The sequence below is a fragment of the Notamacropus eugenii genome, chromosome 6 (genome assembly GCF_028372415.1).
Source record: "Notamacropus eugenii isolate mMacEug1 chromosome 6, mMacEug1.pri_v2, whole genome shotgun sequence".
In the NCBI taxonomy this organism is placed as follows: Eukaryota; Metazoa; Chordata; class Mammalia; order Diprotodontia; family Macropodidae; genus Notamacropus; species Notamacropus eugenii.
In genome coordinates this window covers 101,999,511-102,026,673 of record NC_092877.1, presented here as the reverse complement: position 1 = coordinate 102,026,673, position 27,163 = coordinate 101,999,511, and the positions used below count along the sequence as shown (strand labels likewise).

At 38.4% G+C, this 27,163-nt stretch overlaps 1 protein-coding gene across 2 annotated transcripts in view; it reads right to left on the bottom strand.

The window, feature by feature from the left end:
• Window positions 1-3,056: 3,056 nt before the first annotated feature.
• Window positions 3,057-27,163, bottom strand: part of ATP10D (ATPase phospholipid transporting 10D (putative)) — a 119,285-nt gene continuing 95,178 nt past the window's right edge. Inside the window, exons 16-23 of one of the 2 annotated variants that reach the window (XM_072620687.1) lie at window positions 19,004-19,289; window positions 18,698-18,774; window positions 12,818-12,943; window positions 10,892-11,092; window positions 9,114-9,194; window positions 8,879-8,983; window positions 6,228-6,415; window positions 3,057-3,718 (exon numbers count right to left, since the gene is read on the bottom strand). In XM_072620687.1, the coding sequence (XP_072476788.1) occupies window positions 3,373-3,718; window positions 6,228-6,415; window positions 8,879-8,983; window positions 9,114-9,194; window positions 10,892-11,092; window positions 12,818-12,943; window positions 18,698-18,774; window positions 19,004-19,289 (1,410 nt within the window). In that variant the 3' untranslated portion in view covers window positions 3,057-3,372. Of the gene's footprint in view, window positions 3,719-6,227; window positions 6,416-8,878; window positions 8,984-9,113; window positions 9,195-10,891; window positions 11,093-12,817; window positions 12,944-18,697; window positions 18,775-19,003; window positions 19,290-27,163 lie in introns of those variants that run through there. The other variant, XM_072620688.1, reaches the window with a different exon arrangement.

The window sequence follows — 27,163 nt, the reverse complement described above, 5'->3', positions numbered from 1 at the left end:
CTCTAAGATATAGCCTCTTCTTAGGCACATCTTGGCATAGACTTCCCCCCACAAAGATTTATAAAACATGAAAATCTGGTCAGCAGAATTCTTCTCCAATATAGTGGAATAGTTGGGTTGAGGATTATTTTTTCTTAACCACACCCAGGTAGGTAATTTGAAGTGAGATTGAGCTCCAAATGTAAACTCCACAGCAATTCTCTTCTCTGTTAGGCAACAATGAAAAAAAAAATACCTGTTCCTAAATAACACTTTTGTTTTATTTATTCAAGAGAACTCCTTGTTGCCCTGAAACTGTGTGGGATACAGCAACCCCTTACTCAAATTAAACTCAGAGGCTTCTCAAAGTAGAAGGCAAAAAGGAATTTATTTCAATCTCATGAGAAGGGGCACTTTCCAGGAGACCATGGGTGGTGTCAGCAAGAGAGTACACCTGAGCGGAGCAGAGTACAACATTATATGGTCCCTAACACAGAAGCCCACTAGCCTCTCTTCCCATCGGCTGGGAATCCAGGCATACAGTCTAAGCATGGGAATCTACCTCAGAGGCAAAGAACACAGAAAGGATCTTTGCTCACCAATGAGAATTTTTGTTACCAAATATGGAACTTCAGGGAAGACTGCTGATGTGGCATTAAGGTAGTGGTGAAGGGGAAGTGAAGGGGGGAAGGGGTACACCAGGTTGCATGACCAGAACTTTGGTGGTTCTCCTCCATCCTGGAGCATTTTATTTGCCTAAGGGGGATACTTAAGTTATTTTAGCTTTGGCAGGAAGGGTGGAGGTTTTGGGGAATTCATGCCTGAGGGGTCTTCACTTAACCTGATTTCACTCAAAACTTATTTAAGTAAACACCTACCAGTACTTATAAGTTTGTTGAACATGTTGGAATTATGCTCAATTGTTTTAACATGTTGATGATAAATATCAACTTACCCATGTGTGTCAGTAGCTCAAGGTGGTTGGGTGAGGAAGAGATCATAAGGTGATTTAGAACAAAAGCTTCAATAAAGATAAAGACTTAAAATCCATGGGAAAATTCATTTAAAAAGGATAACATTCTCCTGAATTGTAAACTCTAACAACAGAAAAGACATTTCAATACTTCTCAGGCTCTGGGGCAAAATGTAAACTGGGTCATGCATTTAATACTGCGATTTAGGCAGAGGTAGCACATCCATTGTTTTCTACTGGGGTAAACCTTATAAGCTATTCCTACCATCATTGATTGCAATGTACTCATGGCTTCAGCAATCCCTGGAGAAACTAATCAAAGTAACGATCCATGATCACCATAGCCTCTGAAGGTTTTTCTTCCCAGGTTGGCACTGATTCCATTGAGGTAGTGTGCATTTGGAGAATCTAGTTCCTTCAGGAGTGAAGGAAGGATAATTTAGGAAACGAATCTTTTGAAGTGATAACTTAAATATCTAACTCAAAATTTGTCTACCATATTGTGATCTTTTTTGAGTTAAAGTAACAGAGTGTGGAGTTATTCAAGTGCAAATGTGTGTAATACTTAAATATTCTAGATACTACATATATTAATGCTTTTAAAGATCTTATGATTATACAAATTCACCTTGTGGACATTTAAAAACTACGCTCACCTCTAGTACTATTATTTGCCCATTTTTACCTCCCTATATCTCATTTAAGAGACCAGAAAGCCTCAAATGTCTACTCACAAGGCAAAGAAAGATAAAACCCTCCCCAGACGTGAGGCTGCTTGTCAAGATATCTACCTACACTGGTTTTTCCATTTAAAAAGCAAAAAAAACAACATGGGGGAAAGGAAGAGAAAGAAAATACTTGCTTAGATCCCTTTAGTCTCAATACTAGCCATAATTGGATCAAACTGATGAGTGTAAAAATAATGCCATTGTAAGCCCATCATTTTCTTTTATCAGAATGATTGCGTCATATGATTTTGTGTTTTATATGGTATAGTCATAACTAGTATACATATTTGTATTAACATCCATGGCAGATGGCTTGCTGTCTTAAAATGCATTTAAAAAAAGACTTCTGAAGAGTATCAGTCTTCTCATACTGTAATGCACCCTGTCTAATCACAGGTTCTTAGATGTAGAACTGGAAGCTAGAGCATAGACATTATAATCCAACTAACTCCTTCACTTAAGATGAAGAAACTGATGGGGCAATCTAGGGACAAAAATAGCAAACAGAATAGGTGGATTTTGAACTTGGGTTCAAGAGGAATACTGGCATAGCAGAGAGAGCACATCTCAAAGTCAGAAAGACCTGGGTTCTAGTATAAACTCTGACCCACACTAGTTGTGTGACCCTGGGCAAGTCACTTAACCTCTTGGTGCTCTAGAATGCTCTTTAAAATTTGAGGTTGCAGAGAAAGTGCCAACTTCCATTGGAAGAGGGAATGTGCTCACCTCAGGAGTTTCCTATGTCCATGAGATCACGTCTAGTCCCTAACCTTGGACTGCAAATCCAGTATTACTTCTCTTGTACCAAGCTGATCCCAAGTATTAGCAGTGTAAAGCCTGTTTTTGGAGAACATGACAGCAGAAACAACAGATGATGAAATTTAAAAAAAACAAACACTACAAGGTGGTTTTTTTTTCTTTTTGTGACTTGCTCTGGAATAGAATTTTTTATTTGTTGTCAAGGCTGCCATGGATCTGGAAATACTTACAGTTTCCCAATTTATGAACTCTTGACTTAAATAAATCCAACATAAGAACAGGCAGTGGGAGGGACCTGAGCCCCAGTGGCAATAAGCGCCCTTTGTTTCCTAACTCAAGGCACCTGGGAAGTGATTGACCTAGCGGTGGAAGGAGTTGGGGAAACAGACTGGTGTTTTTGGACTTATGTTACTATATTTAGGTATATTATAGCTTAAATAAATTTATTGTAGGCTGGCCTAGGAAACAAAACACCATGCAGAACATTGTTTCTATGTGAGAAAGGTGTTCTAATTTCCAAAAGACTGATATGCAAATAGATTTTTTTGGACCTGACCTATTCTGACGTTGGGAAATGCCAGTAATATGCACATTTATTTTCTTTTATGGTCTCCAAATGAAATAGAAAATTTTAAATTTTATTTAATTCCCTCTTTAAATAGTTTGCATTTCTAGATCAATTAAATTGCTTTTACAAACTGCAAAAACTTCCATAAGTACATTTGATTCCAGCAGTGAATCAAATAAAAAACCTACCCAGGTCAACCTTTTAATCTCTTCTTTAAAATTCCACATAGAACATATTTTACACAGACTTCTCATAACCTATTAAAACATTCGTGTTCTTTAGGACACAATGCAAGTCAATATTTTTTTGGTAAGAAAGCATTTCCTTCTTTTCAATTCCAAATTTCAAGAAACATTTTTTTTCTTTTATTTCTGAGTACTGTTCTGTAGAGGATGATCACTATTTGATACAAGCTTCATAGCCATCCCTGAGGCATTGTTTATATCTAAAGTATCTTTGAATTTGGGAATGTCTCTTTGCTTGGTACAAGATGATGCTGCTGTCACGGAGAAGTTACAGGAAGAGCCCAAGCTTCTCCTTCTTCCTGGCTTCTTGGTGTCTGTCAGACCAGAGTGCACAGATGTCCTCCTTCTGGCCTCTTTCCACTTTTTGAGAGCTTCATTCCTTTCCTCCAAAGTAAGTTTATCAAGGTGCTGAGCTCTTAATATTAGAGAGGGAAATAGTGATCCCTGCAGAACTCTGTATATAAACCTAGGGGACAAACAACATTATTAAATTCATCATAGCTTGGCAAATCAAGAAAGTACTTTCCAGTTACCTCTCCTCCCCCACCAAAATCAAAGAAGCACAAGGGCAGATCTTCACCAGAAGTAGAGAAGTATTGCTCGCTCAGTGTTTTCAGGCTTTCAGGGGACCCTATTTGGTAGGGACATCCAATTTTAATAAAAATCATTGTGCTATGGGTGAGGAGACCTGCTCTCCTGAGTAAATTAGATGGTAATCATCAAATGTAAGCCTTTTAGAGGAGTAGGTCAATGAATCAGTGTTACAGGAAGATCATGTAAGATATGCAATGAAGGGAGACCCTAATCAGTTAAAAAAAATATTTCATTAATGTCTTTTTTTTATCATCAGTTTTCCCCAGTACCATTTCCTCTTCCCAGAGAGTTATTCCATATAACAAAAATCTTTTTTAAAGACAAAAATAAAAGAGGCAAAAATTAGCACACTGAAAAAGTCTGAAGGCCTGTGCGATGCCTCTGGATCTCCAATCTCTGGGAAGGGAAGTATTGGAAATATTTACTCATTATCTCTTCATCTAAGTCACATGTTTATAATTTTGTTACATTCACTTTTGATTTTGAGGTGTGTGGTTCTTTTGAAAGCATTTACATGCTCAGTCATTGTATATATTGTTCTGTATAGACTAATGCCATTTCTGGTCATCTTTGCCAATTTTCAAGATATAACATGAAATCTTAGGGTTGTTTTGTTTCTTGCAATTCTCTTATTTAGTGATTTGGAGCATTGTCTCATATGGTTGTGAATATTTTGCTGTTCCTCTCTGGAGAATTACTGACATCTGCTTATACTCAAGGTTTTGGAATTTCTTCCTCTATTTATCTCTTCCACCTCCTCCCCCCCTTTTCTCACTTTGACTCTCTGCGATGTGGATGAGGGTTTCCCTTGAGATTAGATCTCAAAATCTATCAGTGTCTTCCTATACTGGGCAATTCATAGTTCACCAAACCAAGGTCTCTGGCCCAAGTGACTTTTGGGGAGACAGAACTGGCCTCATCAAAATGCTGGGCTATTTCCCTTAGACTTAGTAGAGTGCTATAATCCCCAACCTTCCTTCCCTCCCCTCCCCAACCTGGTGTTCAGTCCTTTTTCCTTAGTTTCTCACCCAGCTTTACAGAGTGCTGCCATGCTGGTGCTATTGCAGCCTGGGCAGATTTCTGTCAGAGTTTGTATCTCTAACAGTCTGGAAAGAAGGCTAGGTCAGGAGATGGGGTTGCTCTCTATTACAAGGTCAGACCTGTATCATCCCCTTTTAGCTCTTTTCATCTGCTCTTTATAGAACTCTGTTGCAGGACAGAACACTGCTGTAGTGTTGACCAGTGAGACTTCAGGAAATTTTACAGTTTGGAGGGTATATCTCCATGGCACTGTAAAGAGAGGAGAGGTGGGGGAGTGTGTTTGGGTTTTATTGCAAGTTCATGGGTGAGGTAACCTTGCTGCCAGGGGTGTGGTGGGCAGTAGGTTTTGAGTGAGCACAAGTTAGGCATTAATTTGTGGTGTTTTTAACCTTTTGACTTCTTGGTGTCCTAGATCATGGAGCTGAAGTTACTTTATTTGTCATGTAATTTCTGTTTTGGAGAGGGTTGTGACAATTGAAGAAGATGTCCTTTATCTTGGTTATGTGATTTGGAATTTGACTAATGATTCTTTAATCAGTTCCAATATGTTCAGGATCAAAGCTGGGAGTGGTGTTGTCTCTAAGAAAGAGATTTAAAAAAAAATTTCTTCCTGCTTTTTCTTTTATTTAATAAAGGAAAAATAAGAGGTTGGGAAGGTTTGGCTGGGTATGACTTCACATCTGTGCTGAAAGTGTTGGCAAATATGTCAATGTTTTTAAAAAAGAAAATTAAAGCATTTAGCAAGGGAAAAAACCCTTTATGTATTGATACTTTCCAAGTTTAAATAATTTGAAAGATATTAATAGTAATGAGCATTTGGGGGAGCATTCATTTGTATGAATTCAATAAAAAAGCAATAAATATAAAAACTATAATATTGAGATTATTTCCTGATTTAATTAATGGCAGTGATGAAAGCTTTTACCAAATGTGATCTTAGTATTGTGCTATATAGATCTCTGTGAGAAATATCATCTCTTCTATCACAGTAGAAAAAGTACAACTGTAGCTTTTTAAAAACTGCTATATGAGAAAATAGATTTGTAAACAATTCTAAATAGGTGAAATTTAATGATATTCTTATCTCCAGAGCTATCACATTGGGTGGGGGCAATGGAAAGAGAACGGTCTAGGTAATAAAAAAGAAGACGATGGCTGTGAAGCCCTAAAATATAATAGTTTGAGGTTCTTGAGACATTGTCTTGAAGCCATTTGCCTTGAAGTGACTGAGGTAGAAAATGGCCTAAGTAAAAAAGGGCAGATTGATTATGCAGTCTCAAAGTCCCTTCCAGTTCTATGACTTCACTTGGATCGTTTAGGTTGTGAAACTCATACCATACCTGGGGAGAAGAGCGACACAAGTGGTGATGACACAGACTAAATAAAACATTGGATCCATCATGTGCTCCTCCATGATCCAGTAGGGATTGGATGGTGGGTTGCAAGTCACACACGTTGCTCCAAACACCAAAGCAAAGAAAAAGTAAATTAGGATGCTACCACCAATGACCAGCATGTGAATCCAAGTCTGCCAGGCAAGGGAACAAGAGCAAAGGATGTAAGTAAGACATCAAACTCCCTCACTGCCTAGATTTGACAGCCTGCAAAACTCTGGACTTTACATGAATCTCATTTCTTACCTAGATTGGTAGAGTGTGAAAGTGCTGAACTAAAACCTCAATAAGTATTTATATGGATAAATTGGTTGATTTCCATTAAAATTGATTAGCAGAATCATTTGTTTGTCTCACAAACACCATCATAGTTCCCAGTTATGAGAAATCTCTAACAGTGTTTGTGGGAAGACTTTGGTGGTGGTGATGGAGGGGGGGGAGTCTATAAACTTGGAATTTTAAAAATTTGGATAACTATTTCAATATAATTGGTTTCCTTCATAACCCTATGCATTTTATTTTATGCATTTAAAAAAAATATTTGGAGAAAAGGTTCACAGTCCTTATCAGAATGAAAAGGGGGATCAGAGATATAAAAATGTTAAAGAACACTTGCTCTAGAGGTTGTATTTTAAAATTTATAGCATGAAAAAGACATTTTAATCCTCTTTTTTTGGTTATTCAGTTTTGTTGACTTTCAAGTCATGTATGTTTCTAGCCAATCTAGTCAAGTTTTTCACCTGGACTATTGAGTATTCTCTTCCTGTGTAATGATTTCACAAGAGGCATACACACTTCTTTTCTGCCCTAATCAGCATAAATCATTTAGACAGAAACTACTCTTTTTGTTTTAGTCAATTCAGTGATTTTTTTTCAGGTATCTAAAGCAGTGATTTTGAGATTTTTCCTTCCACAATCTTTGCCCCAAGCCACACAGCCCGCAATGAGTCTTTTAAAGGGATTTGACTCAGAATTTCTGATAACTATTTTAATGCCTTTTTTGAATTTCACTCATTTCAGAAATAATTAGATTTTCTCCTTAGCTAAAGTCTGGGCTGAAAGGAGGACAAAAAAAATGAAGAAGCAGATATGGTGGGGTCTACAGGAAACATAAGGGTAGAAGGAGAGTAGATATGATGCTGAACAAGCTGGCAATGCTGAAGGAGGCTAACCAACCCATCCTTTCCTTCCAATCTATCTTCTTTGGCAGCCAACTAAGGAGTTTCAGTTTAGTTAGGGACAGAAATATCTAAACATCTTCCATATGCGATATCTTTGAGATTTTCTATAATTCCCCAGAAGTCCAAACCACATCCCGATATGGTGATCAGAAGCATGTTTTGTGACATAATCACATTTTTTACTTGATAGTTTCATAACTTCCTGCATTCTTTCAAAACAAAGTAGGTATATACATATATGTATATGTATATATATATATATATAATATATATATATATATATATTTTTTTTTAAACTACAGAAGGATTTCATTTTGAGGCTTTCTCTTGTTCAGTTCATCTGGTTTTCTAGAGAGATTTATGAAAACCCATTCACCTCTGCATAGATCACACCTTTCCCATTTTAAGCCCTGTTTGGTTAAAGTAGGCACTAAAAGAGGATGACTTGTAACTCCTTCCAGATTTTTCTTATTTAAAACACATTGATTTCAAGAGAGGAAAAAAGGCACTAAGGGTCAGGTCATTCCAAAGATATTCTACTTTTCTTTTTTGTCTTTCCCCACATCTGTGGGGATATACCAATATGAAAAAAAATACTTTTATCATAGAGCTTCACCAAATTAAAAAAAAAAAGCACAGTAAGTATAACAAAATTCCTTTTGGACTAAGACAATAAGCCACCAATCACTAAGATACAGCAAATGCTACCTTACTATGTTTCCATAGAGAAAAAAGATACCTATTTCAACAAATGGCAGCAATACTTAAGTTATAAAAAATACAAATTCTCTTTCTGCTCCCCCCTTAATATTTCTGCCTAGTTAGGTGCTATATTTAACAAAAACGTCTTCTCACCTTGGTTAGCAATGATTCACTCATTGTGAAGATGAAAAATTGATAATACCTTTTTATTGTGGCTAAAAGGCAGAATAATAAACATCTCACATTTCTTTGCACTTTGTAGTTTAGAAAATGTATTATGCGTATTCTATCAGCCCATTTGATCATTTCATTAACTGTAACTTAGACTTGGAGAACCAGGCTGAAAGAAGTACGGGGACTTGCTCCAAGTCACACAATGAGTTCTACAGGGAAGCATCAAATTCAGGTCTTCTTACTCTGAGACTGGGATATTTCCACACTTGCCTACATTCTTAGCTTAAGCTTCACATGAATAGAATTATAATAAATCCTCAGTCCAACTAATAGGGATTATTTCTAATTTCATGGGTCACTTATCCAAAGTCTACTCCATGAAGCCCGACAACTGCCAAGTGTCACAGGAAGCCACAAATATCATTGTTTTCCTTGTCATTGCCCTTTTCTATTGAACTCCTTTTGCATCCAGGTAGCAAGAGCTGTCCAAAGTTCCTGTTTTTCTTAAAAATAAGTAGGTTGTTATAAGTTTCCACTCACCAAAGTCTTACTTTCAATTACAAGGTGGAGAAGAATGATGAATAGAGCTGCAGTGTTCAGAGGATTCCCAAACGTAAAGATGTCAATGTCTGAGCCCTGGTAGGTCTACAAAATGAAAGGAAAAAGGGAAATTTAGCTGTGGGTTGGTAACAAGTGGCCAGAATAGCAACGTAAATCTTAATAAACAAAACAAAAGAGGGAAAAGGGGAATAAATGTATTTCTATGTGTACTCACATAGTAAGGCACAAAGAAGCAAACCAGGCTTTGGTAAAAGGCATCGAGCAAGGTGATCCAGAATGTGAGTGGTAAGTATGCCTGGAAATGAAATAGATATTAGGTGGGAGGGAGATAAATTGGGATAAGAAAATGCTTCTATAAAAAGATCCAGGATATCTTCTTGATCATAGAGAAAATGCTGCAGATGCAAACCCTAATCCATCATTCTCTTAGCCAACTCAACCAAATTCAAGTTTCTATTCCCCATTGTGCAGAGGATTACATCTATCCTATCCCCAATCCCCCTCACCACTATCTCTTATCCCTAGCTTTCATCAATGTAGGTAACACTTTCTATAAGAAATCTTTTTTGATCTTTGGACTTCACCCTGATTTAGATTCTCCACTGATCTTTAAGTTGTCCTGTATCTATCAATATATATGCTATAAACTAACCCTCCCCACCCCCAGTAGAAGGTTAGTGCCTTGAGGTACAGGATTGTTTTATATTTTTGTCTTAGTCCTAGTGCCTAGAATAGTGTTCATACATTGTATATACTTGTTAAATATTTAAAATTTAAGATAATTTATTACTACTAGCTAGTGGACACAGATACACAAGACTGGGATTTAACAACGCTGATAGGCAAGTAGGGGAAGTAGAGATTTGAGATAAAATGAATGAGATGTTAATGGAAACCAACCCAATGGAACTCTAGGAAAAGGAAGACATGCAGGAGATGGAAAAGGAGGCTTTGAGGGTGATGAGAGATAGGTAATAGAATACTATATCCTGGAAGACAATCATTTCATGTCAGCATTCCAGACCTCTTCAAGATTAGGGAAAAGGGATTTAGGGAGCTCAGGAGAGTAGGTTTCAGAATAGTGAAGACAGGAAATGATCAAAGCATAAAAGAAAGTGTATTGGAAGGCCAAGTTCAAGGGAAGGGTAACTTCTGGGAAGGGTGAATTAAATGACAACAATTACTTTATATCAAAGGCAGCATGATGTGGCTCTGCCTAGGCTATTACTAACACATCATAAAAGCCAGCCAACCCAACAGGACACATAATAAGGAAATGGCTGTTAGCAAAGTTTACCAGCAGGACAAATGATTTCAGCTCCCTCAAGGGAGAGCACTAGTTATAACTGTCAACCCACATAAAATGGGCCCTTAAAATATAGTACAGGTCAGAGCAACAATGAACATATTTATCTAAAAGGACACTGCCTCAAGAAAGTCTATGATTTTAAGTGAAGAACCTGCAGGCTCCAGGTTTCACACTCCTATATTGTTGTCCTTGAACTTGTTACTGCTTTAGAGAAATCATCATTATTCTGAAACCCAGTCAAGTAACTGATGAAGAACCACGAGACAGGCAACAAGCATTTGGTAAGCACTTACTATGTGCCAGGTACCAGGTTAAGATAGGAGAATACAAAGAAGGGCAAAAGATAGTCCTTCCTCTGAAGGAGTCCATAGTCTAACAGGGGAGACAATATGAAGACAACCACGTACAAAGAAAATATACCCTGGGTAAATAGGAGGTGATCAACAGAAGGGAACCGGAAAATGGGAAATGGTGTGATAACTAACTTAGAGTAACTAACTTAGAGGTGCAGAGAGTTCCCTGGGGACACTGGGAAGTTAAGTGATTTGCCCACAATTGGTGAACTAATTTGTGACAGAGAGGGGACTTAAATTCAGGTCACCTTCTCTCCAAACAAGAATCTCTATCCACTCTACCACACTCCCTCTCATTGATCACAGTGTGGATATCATTCTAATACCTACCTCTGATTTCTGGCCACTTTTGTAAAGTTCAGGTAGTTGCATGAGGGTCCCTGCAGAAACATCTTTTTCCAGGATACCATAAATGACTGGAGGAACAGATGTGAAGAGGAGGTTGAAGAAAATCAAAACCCAGTAGTCTGACATGGATGTTCCAGAAAATCCACAAAAAAATTGGTACCAAAAAAGAAGGTTTACATAAGCCTAGAAATGAAAAGGAAAATGCTAAATTTAGCAACCATTCATAATAGAAATAACAGCCAACATTCAGGTAGTGTTTTAAAGTTTCCTGAGCGCTTCATGAATTTTCTCATTTGGTCCCCACAATAACTTGCTTCAGTAGGTGCTAGAATTATCTCTATTTTATGGATCTGGAAACTGAAGCTAAGAGAGTAACTAAACTAGTGTCTGAAGTGGACTTGAACTCAAGTCTTCCTCATATCAGGCCTAGTATTTTATTTAGTAAATCACCCAACTGCCTCCATTTAAGTATTTGCCCACTTGAATAGAAATTCATTTAGTGTGATGTCATTGTGAAGAGCTACCAAGAGGAGAACTACTATGGAAGATCTTAAATCTTTCATTGGATAATCTCCATCAATGAAGACTTTCCCAAAGGACCAGCATAGAATCCCTTTTTTAGCTCAGACACCAGGAGTTTTTAGGAATAAAGGAAAGGTGAAGCATTCAAGGTAACAACTGTAGATTTTACTGATCAAAATTCAAAGACATTTCTAAGAATTTCTCATTTAAAAGATGAACCCTTCCTTAAGGTCAGTCATAGGCACCAGGAAGATCTTTTACAAATGCAAAAATACTTTTCTTGAAATGTCAGCATTTGATCAATATCACCAACTTTAGTTTCCTGAAAAGCGCTAAGCTTTAAGAAAAAATTTTACTAACTTAAAAAAACCACTAAATTGTACCTATTTGAACCATATAAAAATGACTCATGGAACTAATTGATGTCAATAGAGATCCATTTTTTTTTTTTTTTACTATTTAGGGGACAGGTTTCTTGTTTTGTTTTAGTGAGCTAAAGTTGAACTGAGTCTAAATTCTGCTGACCCAAATAATTATTATCATTATCACAGAGTATCCATCTATAATGAGAAAATTTTAGCTTGAGGGGATCCCAACAGTCACTCTTTCCTAACTTGTTTACTCATCTATGTAAAATGAAGGGATGAGATTTTAGTGGCTTACCTGTCATCAACTTGGAAATGACAGAGCCAAGGCCAGAAATCAGACTTCCTGACTGTTGGCTCAAAACCTAAAATTGCAAGTTCAAATTCTAGACATTTCCCCCACCAAGGGATTAGAAAAGGTCTCCCCACTCCTTATTGTCACAAAAGATCTCCACCATAGAGAAAGGAACCTTCCTCTCCCAACCTCCCGTGGTGTAGCAGGTGCTTCTTAGAATCCTAGAATCTGAGTTTTAAAATGTACCTCAGATATCTTCTATTCCAACTTACATTACAACTGTAAGGGCTTGCTAATGAACTAAGTTGTATAGTACATCTCCATTTTTCTGTTTTTTGGCTGAATACAGATTTTCTCAAAGTTAGGAGCTAAATACTCCCCCTTTCTCCTAATGGACTGTCACACATTTCATAGTTACACTTGTCACAACCCTTTTACAGAGGGTCACAAATCAGATTTTAAATGAACCAGAGAAGATTTCATTGAATTTAAATGTACAGAGAGCAGTAAATCCTAACTGATGGACAGGCCTAGCAATTTGCTGCCAGTAGCTGACACATAGACCATTCCTTGATTATTTTTGATAAAGCAGTTAAGGGTCCTGCCATCTCCTCCTTAGACCTCAACCATCAAAATTCAAGATGCTGTCATCATTCTTTAATGCACCAGGACTGATAAGAGAGTGATGGGAAAGTGTTGAGACAAGACCCCCAAAATGTCATGTACCACATTCTTGTAGAAGAAATATAGAATCATGTTAGATAGTCTGGTATAACACCAATGTCCATGGACCAGTAGGAGCTTGGTGAGGTGTTTGAACTGGGAAACTGCAAAGTCACTGGCCATCACTGCCTGCAGAGGGAAAAGAAGAAAATATTATTCATAAAGCATGAGAGACACATCAGAAGGGATGCAGAGATTCAGTAGCCATGACTTATAAACCCTTTCAAGTTAGCCAGTTTTGCTAGTTAAAATTTAGTAAGCATACAAAAGAAGTTAAGGAAATCAAAGGAGAGCTATAAACAGTCTGCATGGGGATTTCTCATTTTACCAATACATACAAATTAGATTTTTTTTCCATCAGTTCATTATTGACTCTGAATACCTGGCTCCCCTCCTTCCCTCTCCCTAGCTTGTGCTCATGCTCATACACCCATCAGCTTCCTTTGTCCTGTTTTCTCTCAATGAAGTTTTACTACCCTAGAGCGAGAGTGTAAGTTCCACTTTCTGCCTTGGGGAATGACATGAAGCATTGCAGCCAAAACCTCACAATATTCTACCAGTTACTCAGCCTATATTTTAGGCAAAGAGGAATTCAAATCCTCAATCTTTATAGGACAAGCATGTCAATAGTTACATTTTTTCCTATTCCCCAAGTCTATCAGCACTTGAATTTAAAGTATCCCTTACTGCCTAGCCAGTGGTCGCTTGCTCCCTATCAAGTGGCAGGATCTGGGAAAGTCATTCATCTGCAAGGAGTTGGGTTGATAATACTACAACAGAAAGTGTACACCAGAGGTTTTCCTTTAAAAGGTTCTCTGCTCCAATTTCTGTAGAAGCAAGGAAGTAGAAGAAAAATCAATGCTCATAATTGGGCAATGACTAAACAAGTTGTGGTATGTGAACATAACAGACTATTACTGTGCTATAAGAAGTGATAAAGAGAATACATACTGAGAAGTACAGGGAGATCTATGGGCTGATGCAAAGTGAAGTAAGTGGAACCAGGAAAATAACACGCCCCAAATTAGAGATGCAAAGAAAAATAACTGAAATTCTGAACACTTAAGTTGGTTCCAAAGAAGGGATATGAGAAGGCACCTCCTTCATGTCTTCACAGAAGTGGGGGAAATGTGGTTGTGGAAATTTTTATACAGTCATTGTTGGTTAGTTTTGGTGACTTTTCCTTTTTGTTATAAGGGATAGTTCTCTGCAACTGAGAAGAGTATACTGGGAAATATACATGATATAAAAATGTTATCAATAAAAATATTTTTTAAAAGCTTTCCTTGCTGTGTCTGACTCTTCATGACCCCATTTGGGGTTTTCTTGGCAGATATATGAGAGTGCTTGCCATTTCCTTCTCCAGATCATTTTACAGAAGAGAAACTGAGGCAATCAGGGTTAAGTAACTTGTCCAGGGTCACATAGCTAGCAAGTGTCTGATGCTGGATTTGAACTCAGAAAGATGAGTCTTCCTCACTCCAGGACCAGCACTCTATCCACTGTGCCACCTAGCTGCCCTTTCCTTCATGAACACACTCATAAATTTAGTATGTCTCCTTTAGAGATCAAAGAATCACAGAGTTAGAACTAGGAGGGACCTTAAATGCATTCACTCCAAACCCTTCATTTTACATATGTAGAAACCGAAGCCCAGAGAGGATGTGATTTGATCAGGGTCATACGGGGTAAGTAGAAGACCTGGGATCTGAACCTAGATTTGCTAACTCAAAGCCTGACAGTCCTTCCATAGGATCACCTCATCTGGTCTTTATGCGTTTCTGTGGTTAAGCACAAACAAATAAAAGTAAAACATAAACATGCCCCTCCTGCCAGACTTTTTAGTGATGAGCTTCTCAGCACTTATCTAAGTTAAATCTCACATAACAGACACGTTCCATCGCAGGAACATACTGAAAGCCTTTCTAGCTGGTCAAGTCTGCCAGAACTCGGACCCTACTGGCATATACTTTAAGCACTTAGGATTACCTTCGTACCACAGTGAGGCATCAGAGTAGGGATGCAGTGAAAGATAATTTTAAAAACTCCACAATAGTAGCACTTATTTATACAGTGCATTATAATTGCAAAGAGCTTTATATATGTCTCCTAATTTTTTGCTTCCTTATAAAGGCTCTGTAGGTTAGGTAACAAAATGTTACTTACAGATCCAGGAGTAGTCTCAGAATTCACAAGATCATAAAATCACAGACCCACAGCTAAAAGAAACGTCAGATAACATGTAGTCCAAACTTGAAAAATGGGGAAACTGAGACCATTGAAGTTAAGCGACTTCAACCCAATTCAAGAAATGACTTGCTCAAGATCACAAAGCTAGTGTGTGATGGAGTCAGAAAGAGAAATGACATGCTCTGACTATAAATTTAGCATTCTCTCCACCATGCCATGCTATCGAAGACAAGTGCTCCTACGTTATGGAAGTTAAAATAAAAGCTTTGTTATATCATACACAATAGGGGTAGTCTATTTCTTACACCGTATGTCTATTCTCCTTCAGAAACAGGTAGAGACAATATTTTCCTTGGAGAAGGGATTATTTCTTGTTTTAATTGAGTTGAAGAATGGAAGGTCCAATTATTAAGAACAAGATGTGCTCCCTAAGCCTACATTCCCTGGCAACCATGTTGTTTCTCCAAGTGTAAACACCTAGCAAAACAACCTATCATGTATCTGTACTTACCTTATGGAAATTCACAACTCAAAGTGGTCTTACACCCAGAGCATTTCAAAATGCTCAGATGATGCTTCTTTCTCTGTTAGCTGTTTTTTTCTTTGTTTGTTTGTTTTTGGCCAGACTTTAGGAGCAAAAATGCTAACTTTCTCTATAGATGGTGGAGAGTTTATTTCTAATGATGCCTTGGAAGTAAACTTAGAATTATTGCTGTTTTTAAACAACTTGTGGGAAAGAGGAAGATCAAAGATGAGGTTGGATTACTTCTTGGAGGAGTAAAGACAATGAGAATTGACAGAATTTTGCTTTTTCTGCTGTTTTTTCAGCCAAGGAGAATTTGCATTGGAAATGACATGAAAAAATGGCTAATAGGGAGTTGATAACCAAGATAAGGAGGAGAGTAAGAGGGTACCTTATTGCCCTTGATGAATTCAAGTCATCCAGCCAAGATGAACTATAACCTCAAGTAATAAAAGAATGGAGAATGGAAAAGTACATCAGGACTAGAAAAGGGCAAATGCCATTTCATTAAAAAAAAGGAATGGAAAAGAATCTGGAAATCATAGGATAGTGAGATTAATCAGAACATTTTTAGAATACTTCATGGAAGAGATGGTTAGTGAACATTTAAAACATTTAGAATGGGTGCATCATTCAACCTTTCAGTGATTACAAAGAACCAGCATGCCTTCACCAAGAGCACAATATTCCTTTTTGGGAGGCATTATTAATCTGGTGGAATGGGGAATATTATAAAGTTATCTAGATTGTTGAAAACATTTGATGAAGTATCTTACACTATTCTTGTGGAAAGGATGGAGAGGTGTGGACCAGATGATAATATATGTAGATGAGTCTACAGGTGGTTGAATGACTGGACACAAAAAACTACTCATTAATGATTCAAAGTCCACTTGTCAGGAAGTCTTCATTGGAGCGCCCTAGGAATCTTTGCTTTTCTCTGTGTTCTCTAACATTGGTCCCAATGCTGTTTTCTGTTTTTCTCATCTTTGCTAAGCCAGAACAATTTATATGATAACCAAGATAACAACATAAAGAAAAACACGAGAAAAGTCTCTGTACTCTGCTCAAAGAAAGGAATGATAATGATGGTCAAAGACTATTAATGAAACATATTTCTCACTACTTAACACAGAGGTGAAGGACCAGAAATGCAGAATAAGATATGCTTTCTCAGACATGGCCAACGTGCTAATTGATCTTGCTGAATTATACATTTTTTTAAAATGAAGGAATGCTTCTAATTAGGGATGATAGTTGTGATTTGTGAGTAGTGATAGATGGGTAAAAAAAAAAAAGGAAAATCAAGAGAATTATTTTAAAAGCACAAAAGTAAATAAAGTCCAGAAGAGGGCACAGAGTAATATTTTTACTACCCTTTTTACTTTACCATTTATAATGTGAGCTAAAATGACATCTGTTTTTTCCATCAGCAAAATGAGGCTACCACAACTATTTCCCTCACTGTGCTATTGTGAGGTTTAAATGAAACTACATAAATTAGCTAAAAGCAACATGTAAACATAAGGTAGGATTAGTAGAGCACAGAAGGTTAGATCTCTAATTAGAAGCCCTCTTTTATCTTCTCTTAAAAAGGGTATAATTCAGCAAAACAAACCAATACATTAGCCACATCTGAAAATAACATTTCTGACTGAGAATTACCAGGATAACCATGGTTAACATACTAATTTCCCTTCCAGTTGTTATTTTTCTGACACAGCAAAAGTTTTGCACCTTTTGAATCACAAAACTATCATAAAGTTAGTTATCATAAACGCTAAAGGAACAAGAGTGGCGTTGTGGAGGGATGGTCTGCCTCATTTAGGAACACCTTGGGTTCAACCTATTTCTGATACATGCTGGCTTTGTAACCCTGGACAAGTCATCCAACCTTTTAGTGATCTGGACAACTCCACCCTAAGTTACAAAGTAGATACAAATCTGCATTGGCAGAGGTGGTTTCCTTATTGACGCTTCCCTTATCACAGTGGTTTGCACACAGAAGGCACTTCATGATTCTCAATGGCATGCTTACAGAGCATTCACTTTCATAATATTTCTTCAAAGTTGATCAAAGGCAAGTACTGCATCTTAGAAAGACTTACATGAACTGACTGATGCAAAGTTAAATGAGCAGAACCGGAAGACTGTTGTAACAGCAATACTGTTCAGTGATCAATTGTGAATGACTTAGCTATTCTCAGCAATAAAATGATCCAAGACAATCCAAGACTCATGATGAAGCATACTATCTGCCTCCAGAGAAAGAACTGATACTGTCTGACTGAAGCAGACTGAAGCATGCTATTTTTCACTTTCTTTCACTTTTTTTGAGTCGTGTATAAAATGACAAATGACTAATATGGAAATGTTTTACATGATTCACATGTACAAACTATATTAAATTGCTTTAGTGTCTCAGGGAGCAGAGAGGGATAGAATTTGGAACTTTAAACGTTAAAAATGTTTAAAAATTGTTTTAACATATAATTGGGGAAAAATAAAATATGGTATAAAAGTTCAACAAAAGATCTACAAAAATATCAATCTGTGTATAAAAAAGATTCGTAGTTCCCTATATAATCTTTTATTTCCCCAATCTTTGAATATGGAAATGTTTTATGTTTGTTGATGTTTTTCAAGCTCATGATGATTTTTTTTAAATAAAAAGAAGAAAGAAAGAAAAAGAGGCACAGGCAGCATGAATTGTTATATGATTATAGAAAATCAATATACAGTTTTGGATTAGCTACCCAGTGTCCCATCCGGCAATCTATGGTTCTTTCCTCTACTAAGATTTTGCCAAAGAGAAGGCTGTACCTACATAAAAATTGACCACATATAAGGGCATAAAAACCTCATAATCAAATGCAGAAAGGTATAGATATTAAATGCATCTTTTTCAGATCATGTTACAATAAAAATTACATTCAATAAAGAGTCATGGAAAGATAGATTAAAGTTTTATTGGAAACTAGATTATCTAATCCTGAAGAATGAGAGGGTTAAAGATCAAATCACAGAAACAATAAATAATTTAATTAAAGAGAATGACAACAATGAGACAACATACCAAAATTTATGGGATGCACAGAGAAGGCCTTGGTTTGGGAAGTGAGTAGCTTTTAGAAGTCATAGGGACTTTCACGCACATATCATTCACTAACCTGCATGCCTTCTTGGCCTGAAATTCCTATTCCAGTGTCAGCAACTTGTATCATACTAACATCATTGGCTCCATCACCTTCCCAGGGTCAGTTGGATATGTGAGATAGGAGGCATTAAAAAGAAAGGATAATAATATAAATTTGGATGTGGAAAGACATGGACTTGGGAAATTTTTATTGACAACAATATCCCTTTCTTGCTTATCCTGCTTTTCCCAAATCCCATGGAAGGAAAATCAGTTGAAGCTGAGAAATCTTGTCACAAAAATTTAGTGGGACAGAAACCATAATGATGCCCACACTCACCAATGGCCAAGGTCATCACTTTGAGCTGATTTCGTACTAATTTTACCACTTCACTTTTCTGCAGGGGTGTTGCTCGGCAGCAGACAACAGCTTGGCACAATCCAGTGAGCTCTAAAAATTGATTCTGCAGACTGTCCTGCAGTGCAAACTCTAATGTTTTCCCAGTGATAATGAGCCCAGCTCGCAGTTGAGAAATGTGAGTGCCAGGAGACTGAACATTTGGGGGCCTTTGAACACCTTTCTTAAGTTCTTCTAAAGTCTTATTCATCAACGTCTCACAGGCTTCCTTTAAGAAAAGAGAGAGAAACAGATTAAACACTAATGGTGTACATGCAGCCATGGCATTCCATCTTCTCTTTCCTTCAGCAATGGTATCCATCAAGTTTATGTAGTATGGGAAATAATCTATATAATTTCAGCAATCAACAGGGCTTTTGAAGAGGGCTATGCACGTGCATGCATGTATGTATCGGGGTGTGTTTGCATGTAAATTTACAAGTAGGGGGAAGGAATTAAGTCAAATAAGTGAATTATCTAGAGAAAAAAATTATTGGACAGGGAGAAAATCAACAACCTTAAACCAATAACTCTAAAAAGAAAGCAAATGAGATACAATATGTACTATACTTAGCTACCTCCACTATCCAGTTGTATCATCTAGCTGGAATAGCTCGTATTTACACAGGACATTAAAGTTTGCAAAGTGCTTTGTGCTCCTTATCTCATTTAATCCAGAACAGAGCTGTGAATGATAATAATCAAGACCACTGACTAGCTCAGGCAAAAGCCAATGACCATGTGAAAGCTTTAGCATGTCTCCCTCAGGAGATGCCCTCAGGCTCTCAAAAGACAAATTGCTAGAAGGTCAGCTCCTTGGGAGTGCAGATTGTTTCATTTACTATATTTGTATATCACCAGTACCTAGCACAGTGCTCAGGACATGAAACATGCTCCATAAAAGTTTGTCAATTGATCAAATGATGGTGCAATTCAAAGGAACTTGGATAGCTAGCTTCCAAATCCACTGTAAGATGAGAAGCAGTAACTTAGGAGGAGGACAGTAGGTTGCTACAAGTGGGCACACTGGTGGTGGCCGAAAGTGACAAGGAATGCAGAGACAAAATCATATAAAAGCCACAAGTGGTCAAAAAACATGGAGGACTGGGGGCAAGGAGCCCTATAGGTCCTATTCAAGAGATTCTGAGGCCTCAGTATTATAATTTGGTATAATAAATAATGCTTCCAATAGTGACTCTGAGCTGCTAAGACTGTGGTCTGATGTTCCACATGCTCTGTTTGAGAAGGCAAAGAAGAGTGGAGCACATAGAAATGCAATTTTCCTATAATTGGAGGCTTTCTTGTTATGGACCCAAATTTCATTTAAACATTAAAACAAGACTTTTCATCAAAGACGTGCAAATATCCCTTGTTCGTGATGCTGAATATGGTTAGGGTTTGCCTAGAATGAGCAGAATAAGTGCTCAATATCTATTGAATGAATAAAAGTATCATTTTCTGCTTCTGCTGACATGTTTTTGATACATTTATGAATATGTATTAATATCCCAATATTTTTGCAATTCATAAAATATAAACTTTGTCAGGTGTGTTTGTGGGTGTTCATGGGTGCACACTTAAGTCTGTGTGGTAGGGAGAGGGGGAAAGAAAAGAAAATTGGAGAGGGGGAGAAAAAGAAAATTCTAAAAAGAATGGAGAATTCAGTCTTTAACCACCTAACAATCTACTTGAGAAGAAAAGGTTAAAATGCTGACACTGTAAACAAACTTGGGAGGTCAGGAGCTGGCATCTCATTGGACAGAGGACTTACTGGGTTGGGGAATTCCCAGGGAAGAAAATCCCACAATCAGTGCAGATCAGCAACTACCCTGCAATTTAGGTTGAGAGACTTATCTGCTGTACTGAGATGTTAAGGGACCTTTTCAGGATCATACAGACAACATGTGTCACTGGTAGGATTTGAACCCAGATCCTCCGCTTCAGAAGCCAGCTCTCTGTTTACTATACAATGTCAACCAGTCACCTACTTATTAAGGACCTACTATGAACCAGATATTGCAATAAGTACTAGGGTTACAAAGGAAAGGCAACCCTCCTCCCTCCCCAAACAACCAAGTCCCTACTCTCCAGGAGCTCAAAGTCCAATGAAGGAGACAACATGCAAACAACTAGGTATGAACAAGATATATTCAGGATAAATCAGAGATACTCAACAGAGGGAAGACATTAGTATTAGGGGAGATGCTGATATGCCAACTCCAATTATGATAAACAATATAAGGCAGTAAATAATGAATGCTAAATTATCTGATACAGGTAAAAAGCAACATTGAGAAGGGACAAATTAATAACTGAGAAAATTTCATAAAATAGATGGAACTTCAACTGAACCTTGAATGCCATGAAATGAAAGACAATGGAAAGAGCATTTCAGACAAGGGAGTGACACACTGAGGTCAGAATACTGGGGACGGCCAATAACAGCACACAGCCTGAGAACAAAATGAGGAGGCAGCTGAAATTACCTTTCCTCCGTCCAAGGGACAGACTGTAATTCTCAAGACATTCTTTGGTAGTGGCAATCACTGAGACGGCATTATTTTAATTAGAGCATCATCAAAAGAGAAAAGAAAGTGAGCATTGCCTTTGCAGATGTTCACAATTCTTTTATTTGATGATGAAATTTGCAAAATATCTTTTAGGTCTGCAAAGCACTTTATAGATGTTTGCTTTATTTGATCCTCCCAACATGGTAGATAGGTGTTGTTATCGCCATTTTTACAAAGACACACATAAAGAAACCAAGGCTCAGAGAGGTTAAGTTAGTTGTCCAGCATCATATAGCTAGTAAGGGTTTGAGAAGGGATTTGAACCCAGAGCTTCCTGACTCTACATCATGATGAGACTATATAAGTCTTTCTCAGATCAGTCAGACCTTTGAGTGCCTAAGATGTTCAAGATTCCATGCCAGGCACTGTCCAAACTCCACAAGGAACCACTATTGTATTACTGTAATTTTAATCATTAGGATGTTGTATTGTGTCACAACTTGCATCCACATGGGAAATATTTAATGGGAAAAATAACATCAACATGGTACAGTAGAAAGAGTATTGACTCTGGAGTTAGAGAGCCTGGGTTGAACTTCCAGATCTAACATTTACTACCTGAGTGAGCATGGTGAAGGCGCTTCACAGCATGACTTTCAATTTCCTCATCTGTAAGGAGTTGTACTAGATAGCTTATGAGGTCCCTTCCATCTCTAGGTCTGGGACACTATAGCATAAAAGTGTTGAGATTTTTGTGCCAGCAGGCACTGTAGAATCACTGCAAACTATCAGTTTAACAAGAGAGATATTACTACATTTCTTGTTCCCATTCAGTTTCAGGCCCAGCCTCACTGTCATCTACAAGGGACTATCTGGAATATCTAGATGGTGAAGGTCTAATTGGATAGCCCTCCTGCCTGGCTTATGTAATAGGCTTGATGATATACATTTATAATCCTTCTGGATGGCCAGGCAGTCAATAAATATTTATTAAGTGCCTATCAGGTGTCAGGTATGTACTTGGTGCTGGGGATACAAAAAAAGAGGTAAAAGTCCTGCCTTCAAGGAGCTTCCAAACTAATGGCTAACCTCTTTTTCATTCCTGTGGATGTCAGTGAGGCAGCTTTGTAATATGTTGGGGCTTGATACCATTAATTCAATGTCATTAGCCAGTGGGAACATCTAGGGACCACACCCAACACTTATATGGAATACTTCTTTTGTTTGGACTCCTTGCAAGACACTGTCTTCCATGTTACTGATGAAAGGTCAACTTAGGTTTGATTCCTTATTTCCAGTGGTAGGTAAGACCTTGCTCCTCAAAGGAATGTGGGAAACCAAAGGAGAAATTCTGTTACCACAGAATAAAACTCCTCCCAGCTTTGAGTGATAGCAGAATGTAAGTCAGAGGTTATAGATTCTAATCAGAATTAGACCTATCAGAGCCAGGCTTCTGAAAAGGCAAAAGGTAAGAAGGCTGTTCACATGCTTAATGAGATGTTTAAGGGAAACCTATCAGAAAGGAGAACATGAAGTGGGAGGTTCAGAAGGCTACGTCTAGTCAATGAAGAGCAAGGTGGGAAATTCAAATTGGGAACAATATAAAAAGCATTGCATTTGCCTGAGCAAGCATCCTCTCCATTAGGGAGTGATCCGTTAACAAGGAATGTATAATAATTGGTTAAAATAAAATGAGAATGTTCCTGGCTTCATGGTGAATATTGTTCTTTGTTTGGAGTGAGCACATTTCTCACAGGCAGGACCTTCCTTTTGTCCATATTTGCCATGCTTAACTTGAAACAGGCACTCCATAAGTAATTATTGCATATTGAAAATGTCAGTACTCAGCAGGTTATTGAATAACATTATCTCTGCAGTTATACCTATGATAGAATCTTCTCTGATTTTAGCACGTGCCTGGAGGCACTTTATTATATGGAGAGCCTTCAAGGCATTATTTTGTTCTAATGAGTTAAGATATTATTTTTGAAATAATAAACAGATATAGCTGGATCCAAGAACACAGAATAAAGGATAAACTACTAGACTTGGAGCAAAAAAGAACTGAGTTCAAATTCTGCCTCAGACACTAGCTCTGTTCTTCTTGGCAATCCTATTGACCTCTTCTGGTCTCAATTTTCTCCCTTGTAAAGTGGGGATAAAAACTATCTCACATGGTTGTTGTGGGGATCAAATGAGATGACATTGGGCATCCTAAATGTCTTCATTCAAATTTAAGCTTCGATAGCTTCAAACTCAATTTTAAGCTTCAGTAGTTTAAAACTCAATTTTAAGCTTCAGTAGCTTGAAACTGAACTAATACTTCTGGGACATCCTCCAAACATAAAGGGTTTGGCAAATCTTAAAGTGCTATTTAAATGCTAGCTATCATCATCACCAAGAAAATAGTGCTAGACAGTACATGATAAGGGCCCAGTAATTTGTGGTGAGTCCTATTGGATTTCTGAGGAAAAAGAAATCACTGTGACCTGATATAGTCAGGGAAAGATCTGTGAGAGGCTAGGATTTGAGCTAAGAGAGAAAGGATGGGTAAGCACTGCAAGAGAGGGCAGAAAATGAACAAAGGCTCCCTCGGCAGGAAGGTAGAACAAATGTGGGCAGATCCGCTTTCTGGAGGGAAAGTTTTTTTGTGGGGGTTAAGTTAGAGGGAAGGTTGAAAGGCTAGAACAAATTGAAACTTGCCTTGAATACTGAAATCCCTATTAAATATCCCAGTTTAAGGGTAGGGGTGGAAGAATCTGTACACAGTACAAAGTAGCAGCAATACTGTGGAATGATCAGCTGTGATTGACTTGGCTGTTTTCAGCAATACAGCAATCCAAGGACAACTCCAAAGGACTCAAGATGAAAGATACTGTCTGTTCGTCCCCAGAGATGGAACTGATGGTGTCTGAATGCAAATTGAAGCAGACTTTTTAAAAAACTTTCTTTCTCTCAAGGTTTTTTTTGGAGGGGTCTGCTTTATTTTTTACAATATGATTAATATGGAAATGTTTTGCATGCCTACACATGTACAACCTATATTGAATTGCTTCCCTTCTTAGGGGGGTGAGGAGGTAGGAAGGGAGAGAATTTAGAACTCAAGGTTTTAAAAATGAGGGTTAGGAGTTGTTTCTGCATGTGACTGGGGAAAATAAAATCCTAAATAGAAGAGAAAAAAAGAAAAAAAAAGAATCCATACAGAATACAACGTTTCGGTCTCACAGCTTCCCAGGAACAATGGCACTGAAATACCACCAGAGGGCATTGGTATTCAATAAACATTTATTAAGCATGAGTATGTGCCAGTAACTGACAAAAACCAGCCCCTGCCCACTAGGAGCTTACAAGAGTGGTGAAAGGGGTTGATAAAAACTTGGAAGCTTTTGAAAAACTTGAAGCTAAGTCTTGAAGGTGGTTGAGGATTCTGAGAAGCAGAGATATAGAGGCAGTACATAGGAAGGTGGGGGCACTCTGGGAAGGCGTGGGGTAATGTAGGCAAATGCTCCAGAGCAGGCAAATGCACTGACTATTTGAGTATTCTTATAGTTCCCGACTTTTACAATGCTATCAAGGACCATTATTTACCAAATTATTCACTGGCTGTCACAAGAAACCATTTCTTAAAACACAACATACAACAAAAATTCAAGTGAGGAAATTCTTAGGTATGGAGGTAACAAACTGTCAGGCATGAAAGTTATATGCTAACAGAGTGAAGGCTCTAACCATGGACTTTATGACAGAATAGGTTACATGTGGCCCAGGTTCTATACTAGCTAAATATGGGAAGTTTCAGAGGAGGATGTCAGCCAGCAGGTGGTTATTTGGCTGCATAGTGGGGAAGATGGCACTAAGCCTTCCTCATTGGGCTGACTTCTGCTGGGGAGGACCCAGACAACATAAGGGCATCACTGATATCATCTGAGATCACTTAGGAGGAGTGCCTTTGGTTGACAATAAAAATTATACTAAAAACATTAAGAGAATTTAAATTTATGGTTTACAAAGCACTTTACACGTTATCTCGTTTGATCTTCACAAAAACTCTTTGAGGTAGGTCAATTATTATTTTCATTTTGTTTTAACAATGAGGAAAGAGAAGTTGTTTCCCCAGATCCTTCCCTCTTCCTAACTTCCCTGTTACTGTAGAGAGTATAAGATAACACTATCCTCCTTGTCACCCAGGCTCATAACATCAGTGTAATTCTTGACCGCTCACTCTGTTATCCTGCATATCCAAACAGGTGCCAAGACTTGCCTTTTCTAATTATGCACCTTCTCTCCTATATGATCCTTCTCTCCTGACATTGCTACCACCTTGGTGAAAGTTATCATGGCCTCATACCTGAACTACTGCAATATTCTTCTGGACAATCTACCTGCTTGAGTCTCCCCTCACTCCAGTCCATCCTCCACTCGGTGGCCAAGGTGATATTCCTAAAGCATAGGACTATTTTACCCCACCATTCAATAAACTCCAGTAGCTCCCTATAGCCATCAAATCAAATTTAAAATACTCTAGTTTTTAAAGCCCTTTAAAACCTGGTTCCTTCCTATCCTGTCCAGACATCTATCTTACCTCCCTCCATGTCCTCTGCACCACTGGATTCCTTGCTGTTTATCCCATACAATAAATGCTACACTCTTGGCATGTTCATTGGCAGCCTTGCATGCCTGGAATTCTCTCTCTCCTCCTCTCTACCTTTTGACTTCCTTCAAGTCTCAGCCAAAGTCCTATTCATGCAAGAATTCTTTCCTAGTCCTCTGCAACCTTGTTGTCTTCTCTCTGAGATTACCTCTAATTTAACCGTCATCTTGTTTGTAGATGTATCTTCTTTCTATTTAATTGCTTTCATTCTGTCTCCTCCATTAGACTCTTAGCTCCTTGAGAACAGGGACAAAGGACCAGGATTTATTTTTTTTTCTCTTTGTATTTCCAGGATTCAGTATAGTGCCTGGCACATGGCGGTACCTAATTAATGCTTGATGACTTGACCAGTAAGTGACTGATGTAAGATCAAAGATGTTGTAAAGATCACAGGAGGCGGAGCCAAGATGGTGAAGTAGAAAGACGCACATACACATAGCTCTGAACACACAAACCACAGAACGGCTAGAGGGGACCAAGCCAGGGCGAATTCTGCACCCAGAGACCACGGAGTATTGGAGCGAGGGAGATTTCTGCTCAGGAGAGACCTGCGGACCTCTCGCGGGGGGTCCTTCCGGCCGTGGACTGGGCACCGGGACGGGGAGCGGAGTGCGGCCCTGCCGAGGCCGCGACACTGAGGGGAGGAGATCCGGGAGGGCTACAGGGACGGGATCTTCAGCGGCAGCACGGGCCCCCCCACCAACAGGTGACTGACGGGGGTGGGTGAGAGAATCTCTTTGGCGGGTTGAGAGGGGAGTGGGGTGCCCCCATGGCTCGGGCCCCCCCCCGGGAGGTGGGGGCTGAGAGGCGGCTGCGGACGGGGGCTCCCCAAATGGGCAGGAGCCTGGATCCATTGTGGAAGGTCTGTGCATAAACCCCCAGAGGGAACTGTGCCTGAGAGGCGGCCCTGCCCCTGACCACCTGAACTTAATTCTCACACTG